Here is a 12329-nt window from a genome sequence, read left to right on the forward strand (position 1 = left end):
ATTCAAATTTATTAGGCATGTTCATGGATATCCCTGTCACATAAAAAATATCCCAGTCCAATTAAGGGATACTCTTTTTTTTATCCTGACTTGAAATATATAGTGAAATATAAAAATATATAATATTTATGGTGAAATACTATTTTATCATGCATATATCAGTTTAATTTGAAGTATTTCACAATTAAAGAAAAAAGTGGGGCTTAAATTCAGAGATTGGAAAGCCATAGTAAAAAACTTCAGGTTTCTAAATGGTTCAAGTGAGTGTCCACGAAGTGGTGGATTATAGGCAAAATAAAATATTTTCTTATTTTTTTACAATAGTACACATATTATTTTTGTAGACAGGGGCCAGAATATGCTAATCATTGATTCAAATGTATTTATTAAGCACTTACTCTGTGCAGAGCTCTGTGCTAAGTGCTTGGGAAAGTACAATACAACAATGAAGAGTGACAATCTCTGCCCAAAATGAGCTCACAGTCTTGGGGAAGAGGGGGAAGACAGACATCAATACAAATAAATAAAATTACAGATATATAAAGTGCCGTGGGGCTGGAGGGGGAAGAGTCAAGGGAGCAAAGCAGGGTGACACAGGGAGTGGGAGATGAGGAAAAAAGTGGAGCTTAGTCTGGGAAGGCCCCTTGGAAGTGCTTTCAGTAAGGCTTTGAAGGTGGGGAAAGTAATTGTCTGGAGGATTTGAGAAGGGAAGGTGTTCCAGGCCAGAGTGGGATGTGGGTCAGGGGTTGGCGGCGAGAAGGGCAAGATCGAGGCAGAGCGAGAAGGTTAGCACCAGAGGAGCCAAGTGTGCGGTCTGGGTTGTAGAAGGAGAGAAGGGAGGTGAGGTAGGTGGGGGTGAGGTAATGGAGTGCTTTAAAGTCAATGGTGAAGAGTTTTTGTTTGATATGGAAGTGGATAGGAAACCACTGGAGATTTTTGAGGAGGGTGGTGACATATCCTGAACGTTTCTTTAGAGAGATGATCCAGGCAGCAGAGTGAAATATGGACTGGAGTGGGAATAGGCAAGAGGATGGGAAGGTCAGCAAGGAGGTTGATGCAGTATTCTAGGTGAGACAGGATGCATGATTATATTAACACGGTAGCAGTTTGGATGGAGAGGAAAGGGCGGATTTTACCGACGTTGTGAAGGTGGAACCGATAGGAGATTCAAGAAGCCAAATGGCTTCATCTGATTTTCCTGGTCACACCAATCCAAAAGCCTGTTCGTTATTCATGAACTGATCTGCTGGTTGATGGGCTTTTTTTTTTTCTGATGATACTTGCTAAGCACTTACTATGTACCAGGGACTGTTCTAAGCACTGGGGTACATACAAGGGAATCAGGTTGGATACAGTCAGTGTCACACATGGGGCTCAAAACTTATGTATTTCTGGGAAGCAGCAATACTGCTTATGGGAAGTAGCGTGGCCTAAAGGAAAGAGCATGGGCCTGGGAGTCAGTGGATCTGGGTTCTAATGTGGAATCTGCCACATACCTGCTGTGTGATCTTGGGTAAATCTCTTAACTTCTCTGTGTCTCAATTCCCTCATCTACAAAATGAAGATTCAATACTTGTTCTCCCTCTTTTTTAAGATGTAAGCTCCATGTGGGTCCTGATTATCTTGTACCTACCCCAGCACTTAGTACAGTGCTTGGCACATAGCAATTAACAAATGACACAATTATCATTATTATTCACTTGTGTCTATTTTGCAGATTTACTTCTTAGTCTTAATTATGATATAATATTCTTCAATTTATAGACAACTTCTTCCCCAGTTTCACTGGAGGCGCTCTGAAGGCAAGGATTACATCTTTGTATATATCCCCAGAGCAGTGTTTTGCACAACAGGCACCCCATACTCACTGGGGACACCGATCCTGTAAATGACAGCATTTCAGAACACAGTAATAATTTGTAACAAGTAGACAGATACATATATGCTGATAAACAAAAACATGAAATTAAACATCTCTTTACCATTCCATTATCTTGTAACGTTGTAGTTTGAAAAACAAAAAAAGTCCCAAAGAAAAATACGATTCCATCAAAGGCACCCAGAAAGGTCCAATATAGGAAAGGGCTCCACTGCAGCATAGCATTATCAGAAATTTTCCTAAAAGGACACAAGGCAGAGAAAGAGAAAAAACCCTCCTGAAATTAAGTCACTTTCATAGTCTGAGAAGTCAATAAAAGAGAAACTGAGAAACCCACAGAATTGAGGGGAAGCAGCATGGCTTAGTGGATAGAGCACTGGCCTGGGAGTCAGAAGGTCCTGGATTCTAATACTGGCTCTGCCACTTGCCGGCTGTGTTACCTTGGGAAAGTCACTTCTCTGTGCCTAAACTACCTAGTATGTAAAATGGGGATTAAGACTGTGAGCCCCATGTGGGACATGCGCTACGTCTAACCTGATTAGTTTGTATTTACCCCAGCGGTTAGTACAGTGCCTGGCACATAGTAAGCACGTAACAAATATCACAAAAAAAGGACATACAGCAGTGTCTTTATCAGTAGATCATTTACCAGTGAGCACCCCCCAGTGTATTAGAGTTTTTTTCTTTTTTCTAAACAACTCACATGAGAGCAATACAAGACTGACGATTACATGAGAATGTACTTAAATTGTATGTTTTTCTAGTGTAAGACTAACCTACAGTCTCCCAAATTGAAATGGGTTTAATCATTAGCAAAATGATCAAGTGCACAATACTTATCTAACCCTAAATATTGCTGGAAAGAGGAAAACAATCACACATTTATGATGGAGAATATAGGTATAGAATTAGGTTCAGAATCTCTGTGTCCTACTAAATGGCAGTTTGACGAATTACAGATTGAATCTGTCAAAGACCATATCCATCCTCTCCAAACAAGGAGAGCAGAGATAGGGAAACAAAACAAAAAAAGCCACTTCTTGGAAAACAGCCAAGCATGTAAAAATGTTATTACTTTTAGCATATCCTGTATAGAATTTTTGACATTTATCAAAATGTGCTCAGCCATTAAAATGTGTAACCTGCCAGTAATAATGACCTAGTAATATTTTTGGTACACAGTAAAAAACAAAACAAAACCAATAGAGCAATCTCTTGCTTTTCAAAAATTGATGAATTTCTTACTTTGCTTTTTCTAATTCTGAACACATTCCTTTCACCCTTATGAATGACAAATTCATGCTATAGTTTAAAACCAGATGGTGCTGTATTCAGGACAAGTGAGACACAACTCCAAAAAGGAAAATTTCTAATACAGAACAATACAGAATATTAAATAGGATGAAATGTAAAAGTTACACAATGATTATGAAAAAAGCATAGCAAGAAGTTAACTAGAAATAAAGAACAGATAATAGATACAATTTCTTTTGTATCTGAATTGCTATATTATCGAAGGCACATTTTATAATTAGCAGGGTTATTAAAAAGTACATATCTTCAGCAAAGTAACTTAGCACCTTTTTACAGTTTAACATTTAAAGTTACTTTGTATTTTATTTTTAAAAGTTTCATCATTATCTTAATATTTTAATTCAAAGGATCTCAATTGATTTGTTGAAAAATATCAGGGTGATTTAAGTATCCTTGTCATCACCATATTGGTTGTTTTTATGGGCACTTGCGGATGACAGAGTGTGTTGTCTGTGTATGCACAGCACAAACTCAGGAAATGTTCTCTTTCCAAATAGATGATCAAGACTTATGTCAGCTTATTTCCACATTTCCTTAGACCTGCAATGGGCCACTCCTCAAGTTTTTGGGGTGACTCAGAAAAAAGAAATAGATTTGGAAGTCTTGTCAATGTCCGCAAACATTTTTTGGTACTTTCAAAATCCTCCTTGTTTTGTGTTTCACATTTTTGTACCTTTACTTCACATATTAATACACCTTATAAATGAAGACTGCTAATTGTTCCTTTTTGGACACCTAAAAGTCAACTGGACAAATTTCTTGAGCCAATCTTGTTGAAGCCCGCATTTCAACAATTTAGACCAATACCAATTAACTACAGAACTTTAGTGAAAATTTATAATTGTATTTTAAACTCATGACTTACATATACAATCTTGGATCTGAGGTCAGAGTGTCGATGTTGATGTGCTGCTCCAGCAAACTGTAGGCCAGGATAGGCAATGATGTGAAGCAAATATTGTACATTGTAAGGTAAGCAGCATCATATAATGGCTTAAACAGCAGCGGAGGGAATGAATAAACACATAGAGTTACTTTCAGACACAAACAGCTGTAAAGGAATGCTTCTATACATTTAACTATTTTGTTTTTTAAAACTACAGTCCAGTTTCAATAAAATCCTACTGATTTAGATTATAAGTATATGAAGGAGAAATACTGTCTGCCTGCCCAGCAGAATTACGTTTTTCAAATTCAATTTTGCTACAGTACCATGATGGGGGAGTGTATTGCAAAATTCATCTTCCTGGTGTCTTTATTGTTTTGTCACTTTCTCTACTTCTTATAAATTTATTGGTAGGGCTACTGCTGACATGCAGTTAATTGACATGTTAATAAACAAACACATTCTAAATTAGATCAATACTTACTTTGCAGTAATAGCAATAAAGATAGCAAAAGGGGAGGAAACTGGGGTAAGAACTGAATCTGAATTGTCAAAAATAATGCATTAGTCAATGGAAGACAGGGGTGGTGGATGTGGAGTAAAGGATGTGGTGATCAGAGTACTGTTTGAGATACTGGGATGGGGCAGGCAATTTGGGAAGCATTGGAACCCAAACTTCTGTTATAAATATACCAGAAGGACTAGTCTTCCCCTCTACACTGTAGTAAGTTCATTGTGGGCAGAGAAGGTGTCTACCAACTCAGTTGTATTCCACTCTCCCAAGCACTTAGTACAGTGCTCGACACAGAGTAAGCACTCAATAAATTCCAAGAGATGTTGAGAGAGTCGACTGTTTGATGGGTACTAGTATTTAGTGATAGCCTAAATGTGAGAGGAAAGAGAGAACTTTTGTAACTCCTGTATTCACACAGAGCTTTTGGGATCAGGAAGATGATGAATACAGTGAGATTTTCTGCAATTTTTTGTTACAAGCGAGGGTGGGGAGGGGTGGGTGGAGAGAAAAGGGACCAAAATTGGGTGAAATTTTTCAGAAGTTTTCTTTCTGCCATTTTTACCTGAGTAACATCACAGAGACAGAAGGCATCAAGTCACAATAAAGTAAAAACAACTGTCTTGCATTCAAAACATTTTGTAGAGTTCAGTTTAGCACATAGCACAATGCTTTGTATACGGTGATGCACATAGACTACTTCCCCTAAATATCTTTGTTATACCTTAGAGAAGAGTGCACTAAATACTGCAATGAACACAATTCAGAGTTGAGAAGAAATACTCCCCAAATTCCAGTGGATCTGTGCCACCAAAATCAAAGTCCCCAGAAAAATATTCTACATCAGAGTATTCATCTCTTCTCATCCACAGCCCAAGAGAAAAGAACTCTTAATTCTCTTCAGTTATCATATCTTCCTCCCCACTCTTTCCACTATGAAAGTTGCAAACATTCTGGACCATGAAGCATAACTGTTTTTTATTTTAGAACAGAAACAGGAAGTAACTGAAGTTGAGGAATCCCTTGTCCTTAGAGAAGGCAAGACTAGTTTATGAACTGTTTCTACTCTATCATTTTATCACCAACATGCAGTTGAGCATGTACTCTATGATGAGGACTATACTAGATATTTGAATATCAGTCCCATCAATCAATCAATGGTATTGATTGTCGAATTGTACATTCCAAGCGTCTGCACATAGTAAGCGCTCAATAAATACTACTGAATGAATGGTATTTATTGAGTGCTTACTGTGCGCAGAGCACTGTACCAAGAGCCTGGAAAAGTAATTACATAGAGTTGGTAGACGTGATCCCTGCCCACAAGGAACTTAAAGCCTACAGGAGGAGACAGACACTCGAATAAACTACAGATGGGGGGAAATAGTAGATTGTAAGGATTTGAACTTAAGTGCCGTGGGGCTAAGGTGAGTATCGAAGTGCTCAAGGAGAACAAGGCCAAGTGCACTGTCGAATAGAGGGGAGGGCAGACAAGAGAAAGTACCATTTAGCAGATCCAAGGTTTTAAAAGACAATCAAATTACTAACTTCTCATCGAAACTTAGGTAAGAGAAGCTGCAATGAGCATATTTTAATAAGGGTATGAGTAACTTGCCTTTTGTAGAATTATTAAACCATTTATGTTATATATTGAGATGCTTTTTTCCCCCTGGTAGGACTGTATTGCTTTTATCCAGATCACTTCCAAGGGTAAGAAAGTATCATAAATTTATCAAGAGTGAAGTGCCACCAAGAAGAAATATCAATATCCAATATAAACATTTTCTGATACCCAAAGTCCAGCCATCAAGAAAATGCATCTACTTTACATTAAAAAAATTGCATCTACAATGATAATGACTAAATAATATGTGTTTAGCCTTAAGACAGTCTCATTAATCCCCTCTAGATTGTAAACTCATTAGGAACGTATCTGCTAATTCTGTTGTACTGTACTCTCCCAAGCACTTACTACAATGTTTTGCACATGATAAGTGCTCAATTAATGCAATTTATTGACCAATCAAATCAATATGCGAGTAGTCACTGGAAAGCAAATTAAGATATGTAAAATCATGTCACAATACTGGAAAATACCTGTTGTGAGAATCCACAGAAGAACTGGTACAAAAATTGTGGTAAAATAAAACAAAAGTTCTGTAAGAAACAAGCATAAAGTTAAAAATGTGTTTTGTGTAGTTTACTGTCATATGAAAGTCATATGAAGTCATATGAAATCCATGAAATGCTACAAGAGATAAACCGAAACAACACAGTATCAAATGGCTAATATTTTGGAAAATCTATTCTCAAACCACCTTGCTGCAATACAAACCAACCATAATAGAGAAGCAGTGTGGCCTAGTAGATAGAGCACATGCTTGGGAGTAGGAAGGACCAGGCCTCTAATCTCTGCTCTGCCACTTGTCTCGTTTGTGAAGAGGGGCAAATCACTAACTTTTCTATACCCTAGTTACCTCATCTGTAAAATGGGCATTATGATTGTGAGCCCTATGGGAGACTTGAACTGTGTTCAACCAGATTAGCTCTTCTCTATCTCAGTGTTCAGTACAGTACATGGCACATATTAAGCATTTAATACCATAAAATAAATGCCAAAAAATTGTAGCTCTTTCATTAAGCATCAAGTGGAACGTTATTAAGCTACCCTGAAAACCTAGGCATTGCAATACAGCAAAGCATAAAGGATCGATGGTTTCACTGGATGGCCTGTATATATATGTATAATCCCAAAATACCATAAAAGAAGCAAAATTAGACAAAAAGATAAATGTGTTTAACAGAATCTAGAAAAGCCAAAGCGACGAATACTTAGTCACATACCTTATAGAAGAAATACTGTACAAGATGTGCTATTCTCACATAATATAAATGTCCATGAACCAGAAGCAGCTTCCTCAAATGCTTAAACTTAGGAACAGCATAGTCGCTGTTTCTTGCAGCTTGACGTCCTTCTTTGCCTTTTATTCCTAAAAAAAGGTTTTTTCGCTTAGTAAACATTTCACAGAACAGCAATCTTCAAATTCAGGCAAATAGTGGGAAGTAAAGTTGCTTAGCTTTGCAGTTTCAGCTGTTCTCTACATCACTTTCTCAATCACTGAATTACATTGAATTTTAGTAGTTTGGCACTAAAACACCAAGGCACACATTATTTCTTTTTTAACTGATTACTGGTTCAAAACCAAAAACATTGTTACATTGTTAAAAATGGTTAAAAACCAACAGGTAATTGGGGTGAATTTTTCATTTTTAGACTCCAAGAATTTCAATTTGATTCAAGCCAACTAAAGATAATAAGGGAATCTGACATCAATTATGGCCATTTCCACGTGGCTAGAATTCTGGTAATCTTTAGGTGGTGGAGATTGTTACAAAATGCTATCAATAATGAAAAATAACCTCCTCCTGCTCCTATCCCTGGGGGTTTTACCCCCGGTTCCAGGGGAGATTCACTTCAGGATAGCCAATTACCATTGCTGTTCCTCTACAGTTGCCAAATGTATTGGAAGTATGGCCTTTATAGTTATGGTATTTATTAAGCACTTATGTGCCAAGCACTGTACTAAGTGCTGGGGTATATGTGAGGTATTCAGAATGGACACCTTCCTGTCCCATATGGGGCTCATAGTCTACTCAATCAATCAATCAATTGTATTTATTAAGCACTTACTGTATGCAGAGCAGTGTATTACGTGCTTGGGAGAGCAAAACACAAGAGTTGGTATACATGTCCCCTGCCCACAAAGAGTTTAAGTAGGAGGGAGTATGACTTAATGTCTATTTTTACCAATGAGAAAACTGAGGCACAGAAGTAAGTGACTTGCCCAAGGTCACATAGCAGGCAAGCCGTGGAGCCAGGTGTAGACTTTGAAACCTTATATGGGACCTGTCTCCTCAGGTTGTGTACTACTCCCTTTTAGCTGAGCCCCAAGTATAAAGACATTTCAGCCTTTTCCCCTCCATCCAAATTGTTACCACGGAACGTAATCCCAAGCACTTATCCTAACCCCACCTTCATTACTTAATCGGGCTCCTTGCTGGAATTCCCTGCTCTTGTCTCTTCCCCATTTCCAGTCCATACTTCAACTCTGCTGGCTGGATCATTTTTCTATAAAAACATCAGGCCATTGTTTCCCCACACCAAGTGGGTTGCATCCACCTCTGCATCAAACAGAAACTCCTTACCATTGGCTTTAAAGGACATCAATCACCTTGCCCCCTCTTACCTCATCTTGCTACTATCGTATTAATAATAACGATGGTACTTGGTTAATTAAGCGCTTACTACATCCAGGCACTGTATTAAGAGCTAGGGTAGATACAAAATCACCAGGTTGGACACAGTCCCTGTCCCACATAGGGCTCACAGTCTCACATTTACAAATAAGTAACAGGCAACGAGAAGAGAAGTGACTTGCCCAAGGGTCACAGAGCAGACAAGCAGTGGATCCAGGATTAGAACCCATGGCTTCTGACCCACGCCTGTGCTCTATCCACTAGGCATGCTGCTTCTCAACACAACCAGCCTGCACACTTTGTTCCTCTAATGCTAACCTACTCAATGTACCTCCATCTCATCTATCTCATGCTGACCCCTCGCCATGTCTGTGTCTGGCCTGGAATACCTCCCTCTTCTATACCTGACAGACAATTACTCTCCCCTGCCTTCAAAGCCTTATTGAAAGCACATCTCCTCCAAGAGGCCTTTCCTGACTAGTCTCTTTTCCTTTTCTTCCACTTCCATGTCACCCTAACTTGCTCCCTTTGTTCATCCCCCACATCCCAGCCCCGCAGCACTTATGTACATATCCGTAATTTACTTATCTTAATGTCTGTCTCCCCCTTTAGACTGTAAACTCGTTGTGGGCAGGGAATGCGTCTGTTATATTGCAATCCCCAAGCACTTAGTACAGTGCTCTGCCCAGAGTAAATGCTCAATAAATATGATTATTTGCTACACACCTGCATTTATGGGACTGAATTAAGCACTTACTATGTTCCAGGCACCGTACTAAGCTCTGGGGTAGATATAAGCCAATCAGGTCGGACACAGTTCATGTCTTAACCCCAATTTCACAAATGAAGTAACTGGGGCCACAGAGAAGTTAAGTGACTTGCCCGAGGTCACGCAGCAGACAAGCGGTGGAGCCGGGGTTAGAACCCAAGTCCTCCTGACTCCTAGGCCTGTATGCTACCCAGTAGGCCATGTTGCTTTCCATTTGTTCAGCACTTACTGTAAAGCACTCAACCAAACAATGGGGAAGAGGTTCAAGGATGATAAAAAAAATACCCCACCAAGGAAAAGAATAGAAAAGGTCCTTTAAGTAATCAGCTCATTAGACATCTCTTACCTATTCCCACATGTGATTCCAAGATCATACTAACATCATTGGCACCATCGCCTATTGACAGTGTAATTGGACTCCCTCTTGTATTCTTGACCATTCCTCCACGATCTAAATGTTAAAATAAAAATATGTTCAGAAAAGTCACACCCAGGAGAGGAATGTGACTACACTTGGGACTTAAGATTCATTTTACACTTGCTTTGGCGGGGCTGCAAAGCAAACATATCTTGCCCACGCAAGTTGCTATATTAGGAGAGCTGGAAGATTAAATGTGTAAAAAATACATATATAGGATCACAACAATCATACACCCACAACCAGGAATTTTTTTTTTTACCTCCTCTGGGTATGCTTTTTTAGTCCTGTTAAGTATCCAAGTGTTAATTTTTCCATATTTCCTCCCCTACTCCCACAAAATCCCACATCTTTGAAATATAGCTCTAATACTTGTCAAAATGTATTCTTAGGTCTAGTCTCTCTGATTAAGAAACATAAAATAAGTTCCCACAGCTGAAATGATTAAATATTCCATAGCACTTAAAAACACATTGTAATCTTCACTTAAAAACAAATGCGGGGATGCTTAACTGTAAACCCGGTTCTGCTCATACACATATTTTTAGTGCACGATTTGGATACAAAATGATGGAAGCACTTATGCACTTGGATACTCCCCCCAACTTTCACGACTTTAATGTACATATCCTCACACTCTATTTCCCCTATCTGTATTTATAACAATGTCCGCCTCCCCCACAGACTGTAAGCTCACTGTGATCTGGAATCGTATCTACTAACTCTACTGTGTTGTACTCTCCCAAGAGCTTAGTTCAATGCTCTGCAAACAATAAGGGCTTAATAAATACTAGTGATTGATTAGGAATTAGGGACCCATCTTCCCACAGCATGGGTTTTTTCTGGCACACCAAAACTCACATGATCCCGGTAGATTTGGGGGGAGGAACTCTGAGCTGTGGGTGTTGGTCAAGCTGAGATACCCTTCTCAAACCCATAAAGGCAGCACATCTCAGTATTTAATGCAATAAAATAATAGTGAATGGAAAACATATACAACATTTGGCTAGCAGTGGGCATGACAACAATATAGGAATGTATATCAAAAATGTTAGTCTTAGTGGTATATTTTTGAAATACCTATTCTCTACCCCAGTAATTCCCACAGAATCAATGGTTAAACACAATTTTTGCCACAATACAAGGATCTTCAAGGGCACACACACCAATGATACACAACAATTCCTGTGTAAGCATATGCCCTGATACAGCAGTGAGGTGGTATTTGAAAATGGGGCTGTACTGCAAATGGTTGAATTGTGTGGTGTTTTTATTAAGGTTCTGCTCCAGGATCAGCTGTGATGCTGTAAGTCCTAAAAGTAACAATTACACTGTTACTAAACACTGGGGTGGATACAAGCGAATCAGATTGGACACAGTCCCTATCCCACTTGGGGCTCACAGTCCTAATCTCCATTTTACAGATGAGGGAACTGAGGCACAGAGAAGTTAAATGACCTGCTCAAGGTCACACGGCGGAAAAGTGGTGGAGCTAGGATTAGAACCCACGACCTCTGACTCACAGTCCTGAGCTCTATCCACTACACCATGCTGCTCCTTGCCAATTTTTTGCTTTTCCCTCATTTATTCCTTTCCCCTATTCTTGGGATCCATTCTGCACCATGTACCCTGAAATTGCTCCCACCTGTCTTCCCAACCACATACTCTTTTTTAAATCTTATTGTTCCACCCCTCCACACTTCCCCTCCCCAGCGGCATCCCCGACCAGGATGCAGAAGGGAGAACGGAAGGGTCGTCAGACTGAAGGCACCAGTTTTCAATTGAATAGGAAGCAGGTAGTGGACTCTGGGCTGGAAGGGGAAGAATTAACAGGACGAAGAAAGAAAGAGAAGCTTCACTAGACCTTTCCATAACTCCCCTGCCATTTAAGGCATGGGGACAAGTGGCATGCGCACAGTCCAGTTGGTTGTGTGAGACGATTTTGTCCTCCTGATGGTACTTGCATTCTAATCTTCCTGCGTATCTTCCTTTTCACCCCCAAGTGCTCATTGTAGAACAGTAGGGTTCTTCTGAGCAGTAGTATGTTGAGAAAGAAAATTGGCATTTGAAAATCTCAGCACTTCTGCATGGCCCTAGTGGTTAGAGCATGGGCCTGGGAGTCAGAAGGTCCTGGGTTCTAATTCTGACTCCACCACTTGTCCGCTGTGTGACCCTGGGCAAGCCTCTCAACTTTTTCTGTGACTCTGTTCCCTCATCTGTAAAATGGGGATTAAGACTGTGAGCCACATGTGGGGCAGGGACTGTGTCCAACCTGATTTACTTGTACCCACCCCA

At 39.6% G+C, this 12329-nt stretch overlaps 1 protein-coding gene across 1 annotated transcript in view; it reads right to left on the reverse strand.

The window, feature by feature from the left end:
• Window positions 1–12329, reverse strand: part of ATP11C (ATPase phospholipid transporting 11C) — a 123922-nt gene that overhangs the window by 10093 nt on the left and 101500 nt on the right. Inside the window, 6 exon segments of the mRNA XM_029067502.2 lie at window positions 1983–2118; window positions 4059–4186; window positions 6688–6747; window positions 7435–7580; window positions 9963–10058; window positions 11540–11546. Coding sequence (XP_028923335.1) covers window positions 1983–2118; window positions 4059–4186; window positions 6688–6747; window positions 7435–7580; window positions 9963–10058; window positions 11540–11546 — 573 coding nt within the window.

Source organism: Ornithorhynchus anatinus, chromosome 6 (genome assembly GCF_004115215.2).
Source record: "Ornithorhynchus anatinus isolate Pmale09 chromosome 6, mOrnAna1.pri.v4, whole genome shotgun sequence".
In the NCBI taxonomy this organism is placed as follows: domain Eukaryota; kingdom Metazoa; phylum Chordata; class Mammalia; order Monotremata; family Ornithorhynchidae; genus Ornithorhynchus; species Ornithorhynchus anatinus.